The 20,043-nt window shown below is 46.4% G+C and overlaps 1 protein-coding gene across 8 annotated transcripts in view; it reads right to left on the bottom strand.

Moving 5' to 3' along the window:
* RECK (reversion inducing cysteine rich protein with kazal motifs) overlaps window positions 1-20,043 on the bottom strand; it is a 909,451-nt gene that overhangs the window by 387,974 nt on the left and 501,434 nt on the right. For 7 of the 8 annotated variants that reach the window (XM_077491985.1, XM_077491988.1, XM_077491986.1 and 4 more), the window contains exon 10: window positions 13,874-14,053. The exons of the other annotated variant lie outside the window; for it this stretch is intronic. In XM_077491985.1, the coding sequence (XP_077348111.1) occupies window positions 13,874-14,053 (180 nt within the window). The remainder of the gene's footprint in view (window positions 1-13,873; window positions 14,054-20,043) is intronic. 8 annotated transcript variants of the gene reach the window in all.

Raw genomic sequence — 20,043 nt, 5'->3', positions numbered from 1 at the left:
CCTGGAACAAAAAGGTTCAGGCCTTAGATTTTCTGATTCAGATTGCTCCCGAAGTACGTCAGAGACTGAATTGGTGGCTGATATCCAACAACCTTCAAAAGGGAAGGACATTTCTACCTTCCACTTGGAAGGTAGTAACTACAGATGCCAGTCTTTTAGGCTGGGGAGCGGTCTTGGAAGAGGATTCTGTCCAGGCAAAGTGGTCCAGGTTGGAAAGGACCTTGCCTATCAATATTTTGGAAATTCAGCCAATCTGTCTGCCTTTAAGAGCCTGGACGGTCAGAATGAAGGGCTGTCCTGTCAGGATTCAGACCGACAATGCCATGGCTGTGGCTTACATCAATCACCAGGGGGGAATGAGGAGTCGTGCAGCCCAGAGAGAGGTGAATCACGTTTTGTCTTGGGCAGAACACAACGTCCCTTGCCTATCGGCAGTTTTCATTCCCGAGATAGAGAATTGGCAGGCGGACTACTTGAGCCGCCAACAATTGTTTTCAGGAGAGTGGTCTCTTCACCCCGACATCTTTCTTGCAATATGTCAGTGTTGGATTCAATATGAACTCATTCCCAATGGTGCAGTGTCCTGGATAGGGATGAGCCGAACACCCCCCGGTTCGGTTCGCACCAGAACTTTCGAACGGACCCCGCGTTCGTTACGAACGTTAGAACCCCATTGAAGTCTATGTGACTCGAATGTTCGAAATGGAAAGTGCTAATTTTAACGGCTAATATGCAAGATACTATCCTAAAAAGGGTTTGGGGACCTGGCTCCTGCCCCAGGGGACATGGGTCAATGCCTAAAATGTTTTTAAAAATGGCCGTTTTGGCGGGAGCACTGATTTTACTGACGATTAAAGTGAAAAAAAAAAGTGAAATATTCCTTTAAATATGGTGCTTGGGGGGTGTCTGTAGTATGCCTGTGAAGTGCCACGTGTTTCCCGTGTTTAGAACAAAATGACATTAAACGGAAATAACACCATTTAAAACTGCTTGCGGTTTTAATGTTATATCTGGTTCCTGCAATATGGTTGAAAATCATTCAGAAAAATGGCATGGGTAGCCCTCCCTGCCCATTACCAGCCTATTTGGGTCTTGTACGCATATTAAGGGGAACCCTGTACCCATATTAAAAAAAGAAAATGCGTGTGGCCCCCAGGCCCTATATACTCAGAACAGCAGTATACAGGCGGTGCAAACAAGACAGGGACTGTGTAGGTTTGTTGTGTTAAGTTGAATCTGTTTGTAATTTTCAACTGGTACATTTTTAAAGTGTAGCTCCAGTCAAAAAAACTATTTTTAAGCTTTTTGGAAAACAGGGAAGGGTTATCACCCCTGTATAATTTGTTTTGTCGTCCATCTTTTTTCATCTCACTTGCTGCTGTCTCCTTGCGTTTGCAAGTAGGAGATGTTTGTAAGTTGGATGTTTGAAAGTAGGGGCCTGCCCTATATGCTCTGCAGAAATGGCGGAACAAGGTGTTGGTTTTGCCACAACATTGTAAGCCCTCAAAGTGACTCTTGGTGGGCGCTGGAGCGCCCTGCTGTGAACGATTATATCAAGAATTGTAATTACATGCCATTGTTGAACAGTGGTAGAAAAATTTACCTTTGGTGGTTGTGGTGCTGGTGCCACAACACTATAAGTCCTCACCGTTACTCTAGGTGGGCACAGGAAGGGGCCCTCCTGTGAAATATTATATTAAGAATTGTAATTACATGTCCCTGTTAAACAGGGGCAGAAAAATTGGGCCTTAGGCACTGGTGCTGGTGCCACCACACTGCAACCTCTTCCATATACTCTAGTTTTATTGCAGGAATTAGCCCTGCTGCAAAGCATTGCATCGAAAATTGTACTTAAACGCCCCTGTTAAACAGGGGCAGAAAAATTGGGCTGCTGGCATCACCCAGAACCAAAAATGTTCTTCTAACATATCAGCGGAGGAGGAAGAGGATAGACAATCAACATAACAGGACAGTCACTCAGCATCAGCATAGGCAGTCTTGAAGGGATGTGGTATTTCAAAAAAAATTATTCGGTTACATCAGCTTCAGGTGCTTGGTAGCTGTGGGTGATCCAAGATTGATTCATCTTGATGAAGGTCAGTCGATCAACTGATTCGGTGGACAGGCGCACCCTGTGATCGGTAACAAAGCCACCAGCAGCACTGAAGGTGCGTTCCGAAAGAACGCTGGATGCAGGACAGGCCAGTAGCTCAATTGCATACTGTGCAAGCTCTGGCCAGTGATCCATCCTCAAGACCCAGTAAGCCAGAGGATTTTCGGTGGGAAAGGTGTCCAAGTCTGACCTTGCCCCTAGGTATTCCTGCACCATGTAAATCAGACGCTGGCGATGGGTGCTGGAACCAATCATACCTTGGGGCTGCGGACCAAAAAATTGTCTGAAAGCATCAGTCAGACGGCCACCTTCTCCACCGCTCCTTCTGACCGATGCCTCAGCAACACGTTGTCCAGGACCAGGAGTTTGTAACCTCCCAGTCTCTGGGAACGCGTTGCACAGAGCTTTCTGCAAGGCCTCCCGGAGATGTCTCATCCTCTGCTCCCTCTGCGATGGCAAGATAAGGTCGGCAACCTTACCCTTGTACCGTGGATCAAGGAGAGTGGCCAGCCAGTAATGGTCCCTCTCCTTGATCCGAAGAATACGAGGATCCTTCCGCAGGCTTTGCAGGATCAGGGAGGCCATGCAGCGTAGGTTAGCTGAGGCATTCGGTCCGGAGTCCTCTGGGTCACTAAGGACAACATGATCCGCAGCTACCTCCTCCCAGCCACGTACAAGTCCACGTGTTTCTTGGGACTGTAAATCATCCCTATAAGACTGCTGCTGCTGATGCTGAGTGCCAGCCTCCACCTCCATGCATCCTGCCTGTGGCCAATCATGGCTCTCCTCGCTGCTGGCGCTGCGATTGGCCAAGCATGCGGGGTCACAGTGCATGCTTGGCCAATCATGAGCCAGCAATGCACTGCGCCATCGCAGTGCATTGTGGGCCGTGCGCGCCACACGAATTTTGACGCGAATGGACCAAGAGTTCGGATTTCGTCGAACGGACGAACAGCCAATGTTCGAGTCGAACGTACGTTCGACTCGAACACGAAGCTCATCCCTAGTCCTGGAGAACAGGATGCCCTCCCCCAGTTGGAATGTAACAAGTTAAACCTCTATTGTGACTTTAGATTAGAGGCTCCCATCTATCTATGAGAGCTACTCTGCATGACACCGCTGACTCTGATCTGTTTGTGACAACCAAAGATGAGCCTAAAGGGCAGATGCGGGGCACCGGAGATCAAAACCCAAAATTTGACCCCAGTCGGAGTAGTTACATTTCATGGACAGACACTGCCCCCCAGAGTCCAATTATGGCAGGACGGTCAGATATTTAGCCTAGGGGAGGAGACGCCCCAGAGACACTGATTCGTCCACAATCAAAGGGGGGCAGGCAATGGGATGTGGTGTGGGTGAGGTGTGTTTGTCAAAAGGGAATGTTTGAAACAGAGCTCTCTCTCACTCCATCACGAGGCTCAGCTACGAGGACCTGCTAAGTATATTACTTGTATTGTGTTCTGATTGTATGCTATGTAATTTTGTAACTCCTAATACAGGTTAGCTTTCTTATTTCCTTGGGAAATAAGGGAGATTCGATTAATGAGAAGGCCGGCCGCAGGCTGGCCTGAGTTTGTAGGAGGTATTTAAACCCACCCTCCTCCTCCCTGCTCCTGTCGGCTTGTTGGTGTGGTTGTATCACGGCGTTGTCAACACTCCACAAGGTCCCGGCTATCTTCGGCTGTTTCCGTCGGCGTTTGGCTTTTTCCGGTGGGGTTTGGCTCTTCCCGGCAGTTCTTGGCTCTTCCCAGCAGTTCTTGACGGGCCTCGATTTCTCTCGGCCACCCTCGGCTCCGCGCTGTGGCTCGAGCTTCTCTCCTTCAGCGGCAGGTATCATACGGCACGGGAGGGGGGATGGTAAGGACAGGTGTTGCAGTAACATGGTGTGTGGCAGTGGCTGTGGGGCTTATTTACGGGGGGATGGTCTGCCTGGTGGCATGTTCATTTGGCTTGGCTTGGGGGGGGGGCGCTAGTCAGACATATTATTGTTGGGGGGGGGTCGCTGGGTACTCTGTGGTAGAGGGGGGTGTTTTATATTTTATTTATTTATTTCTTATGGCTGCAGGTGGAGGGGTATTAGGGGGGCTGGTGTTTCCTGTCAAGGGGGGCTGCAGGCGCATCGGTTGACGTTACATTCCCGGCAGGCACCACTTGATCAGGCTGGGGGGGGGGGGGTCAGGTTCATGCATAGCCTGCATTTTGTGAAAATATTGTTTCCGTGTAACATTTCTCTGCAGGTTGGATTCATACGTTTGTCAGTTCTCGTTTCCAGGACGCCTGGTCAAATTTGCACGTTTCCAAATAATCAGTTTTTTTCCCGTTTCAGTAGGTGTCAGGGGGTTGGTCACCCATGTCTGGGGTGCGAGTTTCACTTCGGGGTACACATAGGTTTGGTGGGTGTCGCGTGCACGAGGGGGGGGTGGGGTTTAGTGTCAGGGTGTGACAAGGTTTCCTGGTCAGGTTTATTTAGGCCAAGGGATGTTGGGAGGGTTGCCACGCCACTGCAGGGTCACCCACCACGTCTGTGGGTTTCATACGGTTTGAGATGTTCATTTTTAATTGTCTTGTGCAGTGGCAAGTCTTCTCAGCTGTTTTAGTCACGTTAGGTCACGATCATGCATTTTGTGGCTAGCTCTCATTCATTACCTGACACATTTTCAGGTCTCGTCTGTAGGGTTATGTCGTTTCATCTGTTCTGCGTTTGATGCTCGTTTATTTTCAAGGTCTGTCATGGTTTCAGTCTCGTTCATATATTTTATTTTAGGGCAGGCATTAGGGGCCAGACGCAAGCCTTGTTCTGTCTGGGTTTGGAGTTTCTCAAAGGCAAGTCAGGTTACTGGTATGTCATTCTCTTGGTTTCTCGTTTCATCACATTGTTGGATCATTCGCCACTGTGCCTTGTACCTATCTCAGTTTAGGTTTAGTGGGTTGAGAGGTTCATTTTTAATTGGCTTGGACAGTGGCAAGTCTCCTCACCCGTTTTCAAATTCCTCTCACATCAGGGTCAATTTGCCTTAGTCTTGAGGAACATGTCACGTTTTCAGGTTTAGGAGGCCTGAGTATTCGTTTTTAATTGACCTACGGATCGAAGGTTTCTCAGCCTCCTTCAAGTTAGGTGGTGTAGGTTTCTTGGGTCACATTTAGGGTGGAGTTCTTGGGCTCAGATGGCGGTCGGTGGGGGGTGGTCGGTAGGTGGTTGTTGATTGTTTTCACGCTTCCATTCTGTTTTGATCATTTAGGGCATGTCTCAGGCTGCGGATATCGATGATTTTTCTTCCGTTTCCCCTTCCCCAGCCAGGGGGGGGATCAGGGCAGTTCACCCTCTATGAGGACTTGGACTGCCCCAAGATTGATGGCGGAGCTGCGTCTCAGGGGGATCTCTTTCTCTGCGTCAGCCCGCAAGGCAGAACTTTTTAGACTGTTATTTCCTACCTCTTCAGATTCCGGTGTGGAGCAGGCCACCCTGCGTACAGTTTTAACAATCCCTTTCTCAGATCCAGGCTACCCTTTTTTTTTTTTCAAGAGTTGCGGGCTAGGGTGGAGGTGCTGGAGACCAATCCTAGTCTGACCCCATTGGATCTGGCAGCTTCTGGGGTTGTGGCAGGGTCTGAGGTCCCCATGGTGTCAGGGCCGTTACAGTTGGCTGCAGGTCCTAGTTCTAGGGTCCCTTCTGTCACCTCTGCTCATTTTATCCCAGGGAATCTCAGGAGGGATATTTTGGAGGGCAAGGATGTTAACCTGGCATCCGTGTTGATTGCTGCTCATGATGTTGCTGACAATAAGTCCTATGCTTGCGGCGATGTGTCAGTAATTATCAAGGGACCACAGGCTGAACCGCAAGCTCTCTATCCCTGAGTTTGTGCTGGCCTTCAGCATGTTCAGGGATATGGTTTGCTCGATGAGTCCCCAGAGGAGGGAGGAGCTGGACCATTACTTATATGAGGTGCTAGAGTTACGTCACAAATAAGGAGGCATGGCATTTTATGATTATCAACGTTCATTTTCTGCCAAAGCTGTGGCCATGTTTTCTCAACATCAAGTGGTTACTAACTGGAGTAGTGTGGACACTGAACTTTTTGCCTTCATTTCGCTGGGTTGAGGTCGCCAGTCTGCGCCATTTGCTAGTCGTCGTCTCACACTGCTTTCTGGTGTCCCAACACTGAGTTCCCTGCTCTCCCGGGCACTTCCAGGGGTTTCCCCAGTGCTCTGCCAGCTCCAGCTCAGGATGCCACTGTTGAAAAGCTGGGTCGGCCTGTCCAGTACCTGGGGAAGTCGCAGATTTGTAACAATTTGAATTACATGTGTCGTCTGTTGCACATTTGCTCTGGTTGTTTGAGGGCCCATCCAAACTCAGCTTGCTCACTCAGGCACGGCAAGTACAACTGACTGAGCTGGGTTAATGCGGATCTTTTTGAGATTTGGTTGGTCTCACACCCTTCTCCGACTTCAAAGGCTTTTTTGGTGGATGGATTCACGAGGGGTTTCCACACAGGTTTTGACACTTTGCCTACCGATACGTTTGAGAGTCCCAATCTCAGGTCCTCTATGGTAGATTTGGGGGCGGTGGACACATTACGCCAGTCCGAGCTGGACAAGGGGTTAATCATTGGTCCCTTTTCAGTATCGCCATTCCAGCATTGGAGGGTCAATCCTTTGGGGTTGGTCAAGGGAAAGTTTTCTAATAAATTACGTTTAATTTATGATTTGTCTGCCCCTCATTGCTCCGCGGTGCCTAGTTTGAATTCCTTAATCCCATCGGAGGAATTTTCTATGCTTCAGTGGATCAGGCTATCCAGCGGATTATCAGGGTTGGGAAGGGTGCCTGGCTGTCTAAAGCAGACATTGCTGACGCGTTCAAACGCCTTCCGATCATGCCATCACTCTGGCAGTGGCATGGGGTGAAGTGGAGAGGGCTGTACTATTTTGCCACCAAGCTCACCTTTGGTTCCAAAAGCAGTCCTTGGTTGTTTGATGCGTTCACACAGGCACTCGTGTGGATTCTCGTTCAGGTGGAGGGTTGTCACGAGGTCATCCACTACCTTGATGATTTCCTCCTCATTGAGAGTCCTGGGCAAGCTCCTGTAGACTTACGGAAATTGTTGTCTGTTTTCATGGCTCTCGATGTCCCGCTGGCTGTCAAGAAGTTGAAAGGCCCGGCACTAACCTTTTTATGGATCATGTTGGATACCAAGGCCTTGCAGGCCAGCCTCCCGGCGGACAAGCTTGACAGGATCAGAGAGTGTATCCATACCTTCTCGATCTCGCAGTCTTGTTCCAGGGTAGAGTTGTTATCTTTGTTGGGCATGTTGAACTTGAGAATTATTCCGCAGGGTAGGTCCTTCATATCAATTTGTTAGCTTTATTACCGTCAGCCCTCGATTCAGACTCTCGTATCAAGCTGGATACTGCCACACTAGCTGATCTGCGCATGTGGGACCAATTCCTCCGGCATTGGAATGTGATTGCCATGTTCATTCCGGCTGCATCCATTTCCCCTTCGGCAGGTGGGGTCAGGTGCGGCTGCCACGGTGGGTTATGCAGCCATTTTTGGCACCCACTGGTTGGCTGGGCCATGGCTGGAGGAAATTTTGGCCATCCCAGGTTTAACGGATTCTTCTGCCTTGTTTGAGATCTTCCCCATAGTGGCAGCTGCCCAGGTGTGGGGTGGGTCATGGACAGGGCAGACAGTGGTTTTCTCTATGGACAATTTGGTGGCTGTGGAGATCAATAAAGGCAGGTCCAGGTCTTTGGTTATCATGTCCTTTGTGCGCAGGTTAATTCGGTTGTCCCTACAGTTCCATTTCCATATTCATTGTGAATTCATCAGTGGGGTGGAGAATGTTGCTGTAGATGCGCTGTCACGGCTCAACTTCCCACTATTTTTCCAACAGGTCCCAGATGCAGACGTTTACGCCACGCCATCCCCGCAGCCATCACTTCTGAGGTTGGACTAAATTCCTATTTGCTAGATGCAGCAGCTTTAATCAACGCGTCGTTATCTACTAACACTAGGAAGGCGTATGCCTTGGCCTGGAATACCTTCCAGGTTTTCCAGTCTCGATACCCATCTATCCTAAGGGGTCATGGGTTATCTCCTTCAGTCATATCTACCTTGATTAATGCCAGGAAGCCAGCTTCCAGGATCATTTACTGTAGAGTCTGGAAGGCATATGTTGCCTGGTGCAGATCCGGGGTTTGGCACCCCAGGAAATATGTTATAGGTAGAATCCTTAAATTCCTACAGATGGGATTAGAGAGGAATCTGGCCTTGAACACCATCAAGGGCCAGATCTTGGTTTTGTCAGTGTTCTTTCAGCGGCCTTTAGCTTCTCACTCTTTAGTGCATAGCTTTGTGCACGGGGCAACATGGATCAGTCCTCCGATCAAGACACCCCTAAATCCTTGCGATTTGTATTTGGTCTTGGCAGCTTTACAAAAGCAGCCTTTTGAACCTTTACGGGAAATTCCCTTGGTTCTGTTCACCAGAAAGATCGTTTTTTTAGTTGCCATTTCTTCTGCCAGAAGAGTTTCTGAACTAGTGGCTCTATCTTGTAAGGAACCATATCTGATTATGCATAAGGATAAGGTGGTTTTACGCTCTCATCCTGAATTCCTGCCAAAGGTAGTGACAGGTTTTCATTTAAACCAAGATATTGTTCTTCCTTCATTCTTCCCAGATCCTCAATCTAGGCAAGAGAGGTTGCTACATTCCCTTGATGTAGTGAGGGCAGTCAGAGTGTATTTAAGAGCGACCACTCAAGTTTGTAAGATGGATATTTTATTTGTTCTGCTGGATGGTCCAAGGAGAGGACAGGCAGCATCTAGATCCACTATTGCTAAGTGGATTCGTCAAGTCATTATACGGGCTTATGGTTTAACACATTAAGGCACACACTACCAGGACGATTAGTACCTCCTGGGCGATGCATCATCAGGCCTCTGTGGCTCAGATCTGCAAAGCCGCGACATGGTCTTCAGTTCATATGTTTACCAGATTTTATCAAATCGATGTTAAGGGTCAGGAGGATTCTGCCTTTGGGAGCAGCCTACTGCAGGCTGCAGTATAAGTCCTCTGCCTCCCCCCTTCAGTTGCCATTGCTATGGGACATGCCACATAGTAAGTACTACGGCTCTGTTTCCCCTGATGTAAGAAAAGAAAATAGGATTTTTAAAACAGCTTACCTGTAAAATCCTTTTCTTTGATGTACATGAGGGGACACAGAGGTCCCTCTCTTCTTCTCCTTATACACTTTGATTGCTTGGCTACAAAACTGAGGACTCCCAATAGTGGGAGGGGTTATATGGGGGAAGTTCACGCCTTAAGGGGCATGCCAGTGTCCAGCACTTGATACGCCGATATAACCCACGTAGTAAGTACTACGGCTCTGTGTCCCCTGATGTACATCAAAGAAAAAGGATTTTACGGATAAGCTGTTTTAAAAATCCTATTTTCTTGTTTTAGATCCAGCTATTTTCTTTGCCAACTTCAGGGTACAGTGAGAGTAAACCCTCTCCCTGAATCGACGATATAACATATCAGACTCACGGCGTTGTCCTCCTCAGTGTAACTGGCCCACTGGAATGCATATGAAATGAACACTGAGATACATTCAAATATACCGTGCACCTATCGGCTGTGTTAATGTGCCTAATTATACTTGCAGTACTGCATGAATTACTATGCTTAAAAGGACTTGTTCATCTCATTTTCTCATCGGCCTGTCTTAGATCCGGGTGCTTATCTATGTGTAACATTCGATCAGCCTACAACTACTACTATATCTTTGTGCATCAACTTTAATCTATTAAACTCTCCAGGCTTCCCTTTACTGGTAGCAATATTTAGTCTCTAATGGATATCTAGCCATGAGCATACTAGCATATCTAGGCTCCATATTACCCATGTGAGAGAGAACACACACACACACTATATATATATATATATATATATATATATATATATATATATACATATATATATATATATATATATATATACATATATATATATATATATATATATATATATATGTATATATATATATACACACATATACATATATATATACATATATATATATATATATATATATATATATACATACATATATATATATATATATATATATATATATATATATATGCTTAATACCAAAGCAGCACCATAGATTAACATTGTGTACTGGGTGTGCATGTACAGTGTGCATGGGGTTTCAAGTTCTGGTGCCATCTTGTGACAATGTTGTCCAATTGTATATGTGTGTTTCTTTTTATTGTTGGGTATTTGGGTAAATTACTCCACATTAATGCTATTACTGTAATTTTTTGAATGGTTTTTAACATACTATTTGAAGATCAATAAAGCTTGTTAGATATTTTCAATGATATACCGTGAAGGATTCTCCTCATTGCTTTCTTGGGATATCTCTTTATTCCAAACCCCCTTTCCTATATTCTAGTGATTTTTTTGCTTTGGAGGTATCCTGTACCCACCAACGAATCGGCAACACTCTATTACTGGTTGAGCCCTCTCACCATTTAATTAAAGTGGAAGTAAACCCTTCTAGAGCTCTAATAATTCTTCAACTGCCATAATGCTGCACATGTGATCAGTTATGACACCAGCCATTGGATGGTTTGATTGAGAGTACAACCAATGTGAACATTAGCATTTCCAGCATGCCGGGAATGCAAGTGTTTTTTTAAACTGGGTTTACTCCCGCTTTAAATTGGATTCAGGTTAATTTTAGAAGTACAAATTGCAAGGAACCTACACCATGCTTCACTGTTACCTGCAGACACCTTATTGTACCACTTCCCAGCCATTTGGCGAACAATCTACTTCCTGCTACAGCCAAATATTTCAATTTTTTTTGACTAATCGGTTAACCACTTCAGCCCCCGGAAGAATTTATCCCCTTCCTGACCAGAGCACTTTTTGCGATTCAGCACTGCGTCGCTTTAACTCATAATTGCGCGGCTGTACGAAATGGCTCCCAAACAAAGTTTACATTCTTTTTTTCCCCACAAATAGAGCTTGCTTTTGGTGGTATTTGATCATCCCTGAGGTTTTTATTTTTTGCGCTATAAACAAAAAAAGAACGTACATTTTGAAAAAAATCAAATTTTTTTTAAACTTTTTCCTATAATAAATATCCCCCCAAAATATATAAAAAAACATCGCAATAAACGATTGATTGGTTTGCGCAAAATTTAAAGCGTTTACAAAATAGGGGATGGTTTTATGGCATTGTTATTAAAAAAAAAAAAAAATATATATATATATATATATATATATATATATATATATATTTTTTTTTTTTTTTTTTTTTTTATAAATGGTTACATTTTGTCATGACTGCGACATTATGGCGGACACATCGGACATTTTTGGGACCATTGTCATTTATACAGCAATCAGTGCTATAAAAATGCACGGATTACTGTGTAAATGACACTGGCAGTGAAGGGGTTAACCACTGTGTGGGCATTGTAGGGGTTAAGTGTGTCCTAGGGCCGTGTTGCTAACTGTGGGGGGCATGGCTGTGTTTTACAGATCAGTGTCACTGTTGCTAGGCAGAACAGGGAGATGCTTGTTTACTTTAGCATCTCCCCGTTCTAACTCTCTGTGAGGCAATCGCGGGTATCCCTGCGGCGATCGAGTCCGCGGGACCCACGACCGGACTTACAGAGCTTCCCACAGGCGCGCACCCCCGGTGCTTCTTAAAGGGCAACGTACCATTACGTGATTTTGCCTGTAAGTGCCCTTCTGCTGACGTATATCGGCGTGAGGCAGTCGGGAAGCGGTTAAGAACACCTGCTGCCATTTGTCTGCATCCCAGTTCCTATGTTTTTGTGCAAAAATGAGTCACTTAGCCTTGTTTACACTTCAGAAGTACGGCTTTTTGGCCACAATTTTTCTATGAAAATCACTTCTTGCCAGACTTCTTCAGAGAGAAGATAGGTGTACCCACTGGTTTCCGCCATTTCTGTGCTGATGGCACTGCTGAACATTTTTTCTGATGTCAAAGGGCAGTGAGCAGGATGTGTCTCAACTGCTGCATTTTGTTTCTTTGGCTGACCACTGCATCTACAGTTCTCAACATTGCCCCTTTCTTTGTGCTTCTTCAACAGAGCTTGAACAGCACATCTTGAAACTCAAGTCTGTTTTCAAATATTTGCCCGTGAGAGACCTTACTGATGAAGTATAACTACCTTGTGTCTTATTGCTGTACTCAGTCTTGCCATGGCGTATGACCTGTGACATGAAACTGTCTTCCGCAACCCTCACCTTAGTCAGCAGTTTGGCTTTTCTTCACCCAGTTTTAAGCCTTCTACACAGCTGTTTCTGATTCAGTTAATGACTGTGTTTCAATGTACATATGAAATTGATGATCATTGGCACCTTCTCGGCAAATTGGTTAATCATACACCTGTGAAAGTGTTCAAGTGTAATGCCCTGTAAACAAGGTCGGACATTCCGACCACAAAATGTGTCAGCTTTTTCAGACGGTTTTTGGCCGAAACTTGTGTTGCGTACACACGGTCGGACAAAGTTGTCGGAAAATCTGATCGTTCAGAACGAGGTGACGTTCGTTGCATATGACGGGACTACGTAAAGGCTAGTAGCCAATAGCTTTGGTCTAGTAATTTAATCTGAGCATGCGTGGCACTTCGTCTGTCAGAATTCTCTACAAAGGATCAGATTTCTTTGTCGGAAAATTTTAGATCCAGCTCTCAAACTTTTTCTGTCAGAATTTCCAAGGGAAAAAGTCAGATAGAGCCCACACACGATCGGATTTTCCAACATAATCAGATCAGACCTTTTCCGTCAGAATTTCCGACCGTGTACAGGGCATAAGACCTGATGCTTGTTTGATGCCAAATGGCAGTCACACCAAATATTAATTTGACTTAGATTTTTCTTCTATTCACTCACTTTGCCAATTGATAAAAGTAAACCATTAAAATATATATTTTTGAAAGCATTCTTACTTTACAGCATTTTTCACACCTGCTTAACCCTTTTGCACAGTACTGTGTATATACACACTTATTTTCCAAATGTGCCAGAGGATTAGTGTAACTGATCATATCTCTTCTACGTACTCATAATGTGATCAGGCAAGGCTGCACAGAACAATATTAGTCATGAAATAGTTCATTTCAATATTCAAAAGGGTCAAAAACCGAAAAATGGTAAGTACCAAAACCAAACAATGTTTAGTTTGCATCTGCACATTTTCTCAGGATAAGTGTCCCACTTGCTTTGAGAAGAAAGTGTTCAACTGCAAAACAAATAATTGTTGGTTTGGGTATTCCCCCATCTTTCTATAATCAAAGGATGTATTATTTGGAATGGATGATCATCAGAATTTTATTGTGGAATGCAAGATCAAGTTCATTCCTTTCTAATATTTGGTTCCAGGGTTTATGAAAATGTTACGACCAGTTTTTTATTTTTTTGGATGGGGAAGAAGAACTATTCTTTCACTGTACACATTACATCAAATCAGGTAGCATCTTACTCAGTGACCTTTAGAGGAAAAGTGGACCAAATAGTAGTAAGATTACTTTCCTATAGATGAATTTAAATGTAATACTGCATGTCATACCACTTATGTAGTATGTTTTGTTAAAATAAATACATTTTCCTTTGATCTATAAAATATAAATGAACAAGCAGTACTTTTTAAGTTCGTAAATTATACAATGTAAATTGTAAAAAAAAAGTTAAAATCAAGCTAAATATTATTTTACCGATTATTAAAGTTGGTACAGTAAGTAAGGTTCCGACATCCCAGTTGACACGGTTCTCTTACGTCTGCTAGGCATGTTAACATTGAAGACTCTGATGGGTTGTATTCACATTCATTGTCAAACTTTTGCCAGTTTTGAGTATTTCCCCAGCTGGTACTGTATAATTTTGTACACAATTCCCTAAAAAAACAGTAAATGTTAAAGCAAATTCATTCACCTAGATAAGCAGTTTATTTGTCTACTCTACATAAAATCTACATGTTACATACTCGAGTCACCTGTTTGAGGACTTGCTTGACAGAATTCAATAAATGACTCGACTTGACTTTGACTTGTCACTAATGACTTGTGACTTGACTTTGACTTGGGCTATATGACTTGCAATGACTAGGCACCACTAACTAACACCAGGGCCGCTGTTAGAAATCATGGGGCCCCTTTTAAACCCACCCTTGACCCCACCCCAGGCTCCTTCCCTGACCCAACCTCTGCAGATTTGTCACTGTTTACATATGCACACATACTGTGTCCCAGGAACTAGATGTTGCTGCTCACATCTTTAATGGGACCCCTGTTGGCACGGGAGAGCCCAATAAAGGTGATGGAGGGACGGTGGTGGAACCCCCTTCCACTGCCTGTAAAAGTAATCCAGGGGCTTCTTAGCCACTAGGATTACTTTTACTTTGTGCAGACTCGTAGTGGCTAAAAAATTATATCTTGATCATTGCTGCAGTGATGACAAAGATATCACCCTTCCAATCCAGCAATGTACCAGTATGTGGCTGGACAGGAAGCGGCTAAAGGGGGTGGTTGGGGGGGGGCACATGTTTACTGCCCCCCCTTCCAAATGCAAGTGTAGAGTAACATCACACTGCGTCTTATGATTATCAGCATTATGAAAATTGCACAGGCAGCACAGTCCGCATGTGCTCCGTCATGGATCTCAGTGTGTCACTTTTGGGTGCTGACTTTGTTAACTTATGGCTGTACTGTGTGTACAGTAACTATAACCCAATACAGCTACAACAAAGTAAGCACCAAACAGCAATAGGACACACTAACAGATCCATGACAGAACACATGCCGACTGTGCTGCCTGCGTGAGTGTCATAATGCTGATAATCATGACTAGCTATGCTGTACCTAAGTGAGACGCAGTGAAGGATTCAACTTCTGTGCTCCACTAACTGTGTGCAGTGCATGTGTCCTCCAGGTTCTTGCTCCTATCATTGCAGCCTATCTCTTTCATCCACTGAGCCGCCTGTCGCCTTGCCTGAGTCTCAGCAGTCGGAAAAGGAAAATGAGAAAAGGAGCTAAGCAGAGCCTTGTAGTATCACTCCGCCAGGGAAGGCAGTGGGCAGCGGCAGCCGGGACTAATTAGCTAGCAGAACAATGTGCAGGGCGGCTTCATGTACACGCGCCCGAAAAAGGAAAAATAGTCCAAACGCTGTGCTCATCTTCTAGGCCTATCTGTAGACCAGATGGGGCCCAGGACAATGTCATTAGAAACCCCCTTCGCTCAGCAAGTAATAGCGGGGGAATGGTTTCGAAATTTGAATATGCATAAATTAACTGTAAATTTGCCCGGGCCCCCCTGTGGAGCTGATGGGGGCTGGGCCCAGTACAACAGGGCTGGCTGTACTGCCCTATCAGCGGCCCTGACTAGCACTACCACTAATTAACCGTAACCACTAACACACTAACCGCAAGCCGCTGTCTGCCTAACTGATCAGCATGTCATGCAGACAGACAGCGGCCATTGCAGTGTTCAAAAGCCGCACCTCCTCCTCGTCTGTGATAGGCAGAAAACTCAATTTCACAGCAGGCAGTGTTCAGCCTATCACGGACATCCTCGTCTGTGTTATGAGGATGAGCGGATGTCTGTGATAGGCGGAACACTGAATGCTGGGAAATTGAGTGTTCCGCCTATCACATACGATGAGGAGGTGCGGCTTTTGAATACTGGAATTGCACGACCCCCACAACTTGTTATAAACTGGTTAATGGCACACCTCCATAGCTGGTGGTTATAGGCAAATTACCCACCCATAACTTATCAATTGGTCATTTGCACACCACCATAGCTGGTTATTAACTGGCCAATTGCAAGTCAAAATGATTAATTGCACACCCCCCATATCTGGTTATAAACAAATTAATTGCACACTAGACATGTGCGATTAGTTTCGTATGAATCTCAAATTCCTACGAATTTCCCTAAATTCGTACGTTCAGGAGGATCCGAAATACGAATTGCCATGCGTCCGAATTTTGTACAAAATACAAACTTTTGTTTACAATTTTTCGGATCAGTCGTCGTCGCGTCAACGACTCATTATGCTTATTATGAGGGGCTCCCACCATCCCTGTGCTATGCCGACTTCCTCCTGGGGCTGTAACCAAATTCCTGTGCTGTGCTGACATACTGAGCACAGCAGGTTACAGCCACAGGAGGAAGTCAGCACAGCACAGGGATGGTGGGAGCCCCTCATAATGAGCACTTGGCTGCCATGCACAGCTGCTCCAGTTTTGATCCCCTGCACTGTACGGGATCATCGGGGATGTGCGGGGTCACTGGAAATTGTTTGGCGTTACCACGCATGTGCTCTCCGCACATCCCTGGTGACCAGTGTGGGGGATCTATCGAAACTGGAGCAGGCGAAAACTGGACCAGCAGTGCATGGCAGACAATCCGCTTCTCTCTTTCATTTTCAAATCTTAACGGAACAAACTGAAGAGAAGCTCATTGGTTGCCATGGGCAACTGCTCCAGATTCTGTTTGCTCCAATTTTGATCAATTTCCCTAAATGTCTTTTTATCAGTTCTAGCAGTCATATGTGTAAATGAGAAGAATGGTGGGGGCACATCAGGGCACACTGGAGCACATTGGGGAACATCAGGGCACATCAGGGCATATTGGAGCACATTGGAGCACATCAGGGCACATGGGGGGCATATTGGAGCACATTGGGACACATTGGGGAACACCAGGGCACAGCGTTTACCAGCCAGCATGCAGAGTAACGCAGGAAGTGTGTGTAATAATTTCTCACTCCGCTGCTCCCTGGCGGCCCCTCCTCTCTTCTCGTCCATCCCAGATTATGTCACAAGCAAATAGGGGTAGCTGAGAAGCGAGGGAGGGATTGTGTGGAGGGACAGGGACCAACTAAGACCAAATGGCCATCTCTGCTGCAGTCAGTTCAAGGAATGTTCAGAGTGAGGGAGGGGTACCCCAGCTTTGGCAAATTGATTTTAAAAAATGCTAACTGCTCCATTAGCTGGGGGGACAACTGGGATCCCTTAAGGTGACAGGATGTTTCCCGTCACAGAAAACACCCGCTCACTCTGGACACTTGTCGGAGGGCAGGACAGTAGCTCCTTGGCAATATCTGTGAGGGCAGGCCACTCCTCGCTCTTCTCCTGCCAAAAAAAACATTAGATCTGTGGTGGGGGTGCACTGGTGGGGCTGACAAATAGGACATGACAACCTCCTTAGCTCATATGGGTTTATTGGGGCACACTATGCTGGAGGTTCCCATTAGGGTGTCAAGTGCCTCAGCCAAGACAGAAGATGCTCCACTGGCAGGAGCTCTGCTCACTTCACTAGATGATGCATGGGAGAGGGGGGTCTTCAATATCTTCTTCCTCCTCTTCTCCCAGCCTTACCATCTGCCTTTCCCTCTGACACACCCTGTCGGTTAGTCTGTCTTGCCACGTTGTCAGAGCACTATACTGCACAGCCATTTTTCCCTTGATGCAAGGGTCACACATGGCAGCCAGCATCAGTTTTGGGCAAGAGACGGTCAACTCCTGCGTGCACCTGCCCAACTCCATCAGAAATGTGTTTAGCAGAGCCAACACATCAGGTTGAGGGCCACCACCAGGCAAAGGTTCCTCAGCCGACTTGAACCGATCCAATTTGCTCTGAAGGTGGTTGAAGAGTGGGAGCACATGGCCAATGCTGGCATCCTCGCGGCTTAGGTGTTCTGTGACAGAGAGGAAAGGTTTGAGGACTGCCACAATCTGCCCAATTATGGCCCAGTCCTCCCTGCCTAAAGGTCTCTCTATGCCAATGTTATGATCACAGGCCATGGCATGGAGAGCCTTCTGCTGCTCAAGGATGCGTTCCAGCATTGCTAGGGTTGAATTCCACCTAGTCCCCACATCCTGTTTTAGGCAGTGTTCTGGAAGGCCTGCCTTCCTCTGTTCCACCCTGAGGAGGTGGCTGTCCCTCACACTCCGATGGAAGTGGCCAGCCATCTTCCGACAAGAGACCACCACTTTGGACAGCCTTCCATCGCCACCAGAAATGGTCTCCACCAACCGAAAACTGTCAGTTACCACCTGGTGGAGAAGGTGGGCTGAGCAGCGCACACCCACAAAGCTGCCATCCCTTACAACCTTGACCATGTTGCTGCCTCCATCAGTGCATCAGTGACAACATAGCCAATCCGGTAGTTGCTGTCTGCCTGTCCAAACCACTGCAACATTTTCTGCAAGGCTTGCAGGATGTTTTGCACTGTGTGCTTTTCATTAAGCACCTCAGCATGCAGGAGGAAGGAACGGTGCCCCTGTTTGTCAACTGCTGACGAGGATCCAGATGTTTTAACTACATCATGGGACACCTTGGCCTGCCACCAATGTGCCGTCAGGGACAGGAAGGCATGCTGGGCACTACACGCACTCCACAGGTCAGTGGTCAGGTGCACTGCCTGTCCACCTGCCCTTCCAATCTCCTCCTTGAGCACCCCGACACAAGACCTGTATAAGGCTGGCAACACAGTTTGGCTAAAGGTCTTACGTGATGGCACACGGTACTGTGGTGCAACAGCCTGCATCAATTGCTTGAAGGGCTCACCTTCCACCATGTTGAAAGGTGCTCCTACAACTGCAATGAGCTGGCCAATCAGGCGTGTTATTTTACGCACCAGCGCCCAAGACATACCCTTACTCTGAAAGCCACCAAAATCTTCCAGGGTGGCCTGGCTGGTATGGATTGGATGCGGGAAGGTAACAGCATTCGTTTCTGCCTTATACTGGCTGGTGGTGCTGGCACTCATGGTGGCTGTGGCGGTGCCACTATTGGTTCCCCTTTTGGGGTTTTGAGGACTGGCCATAATACTTTTCTCCCCTAACAGCACTGCATGGTGGTGCACACACATGTGCTGGTTCATGCCACTATTACTGCCCTATGTCTCGGCCCCGGCTGACCTCCCTGCCACAGTGATTTCATTTGGCCTTCTGACCAACACCGATTCTTTTAAAATGCTGCCAAATGCTGGAACGGCAGCCACCACCTCGGACACTGCCTGATGGAATCCCTTCCACTGCAGTGGTCACACTCTCTTTCTGAGGTTCGGCAGGAGGAAGAGACCTGAACATCCCAGGTATTTTGGGTGTTGTGATGGATTGAAGCCTAATGGTTGCATTGGCCCATTCTGATGCTGGAGGCTTAGAAAGCACTTGGGCAGGGGTCTTTTCAGGAGACAAAAGTAGTGGGGACTGAGGGGAAATACGTTCTGGGCTGTCGGTGGTGCCAACATGGGTAGAGGGCTGGAAATTAAATTTGTCTCCAACAATGTCAGGAAAGAAGAAGAATCAGCAGTAAACTCTGTCTCCTTGATGATCACTGCCAAGCTCCATGTAGTGCTGATGGTGATGGCACTGGCAGCAATGGTGGTGGTGACATCATGAGCCTCGGCCTCCTAACATGTTTCCTGCTGCATGGCCAGGATCTCCAGCTTTGGCTGCACAAATGTATGTGCACTGGGAACCCCTTTGGCCTGCCCTCTTCCATAAAAGGTACCAATGGGCAGCATGCTACCAGCAGCAGTGGCAGAGGTGGTAGCGCCACTTTTGCTATGAATTGTGCTGCTGGTTCTAGGAGGTAAATCCTGGAACAGACGGTGACATGCAAATGTCTGCTGTTTGCCAGGCTCTTTACCACCAGCAGTCTTCACTCACATTAGCCTCAGCTTTATGGGAGGTGAGTTGAGCTCAGAGGGCGCAGAGACAGAACGTCCCACCTGCTGCTCATGTGCACAGCTCATAGCTCTCCCTCTCCCAGCAGCAATCTTACTGCTTTTTTGGCCTTGTTTGCTGCTCATTTTCCTTTAAAAGTTAGAAAAATTTAGACAAAAAAATAATATGATTTTGATTGCAGCAAACTA

This window comes from Lithobates pipiens, unplaced genomic scaffold (genome assembly GCF_037356315.1).
Source record: "Lithobates pipiens isolate NorthernLeopardFrog02 unplaced genomic scaffold, aLitPip1_a1.2 Scaffold_19, whole genome shotgun sequence".
NCBI lineage: Eukaryota > Metazoa > Chordata > Amphibia > Anura > Ranidae > Lithobates > Lithobates pipiens.
Note: the sequence above shows the minus strand (reverse complement) of the source record. Positions and strands in the feature narration are given on the sequence as shown.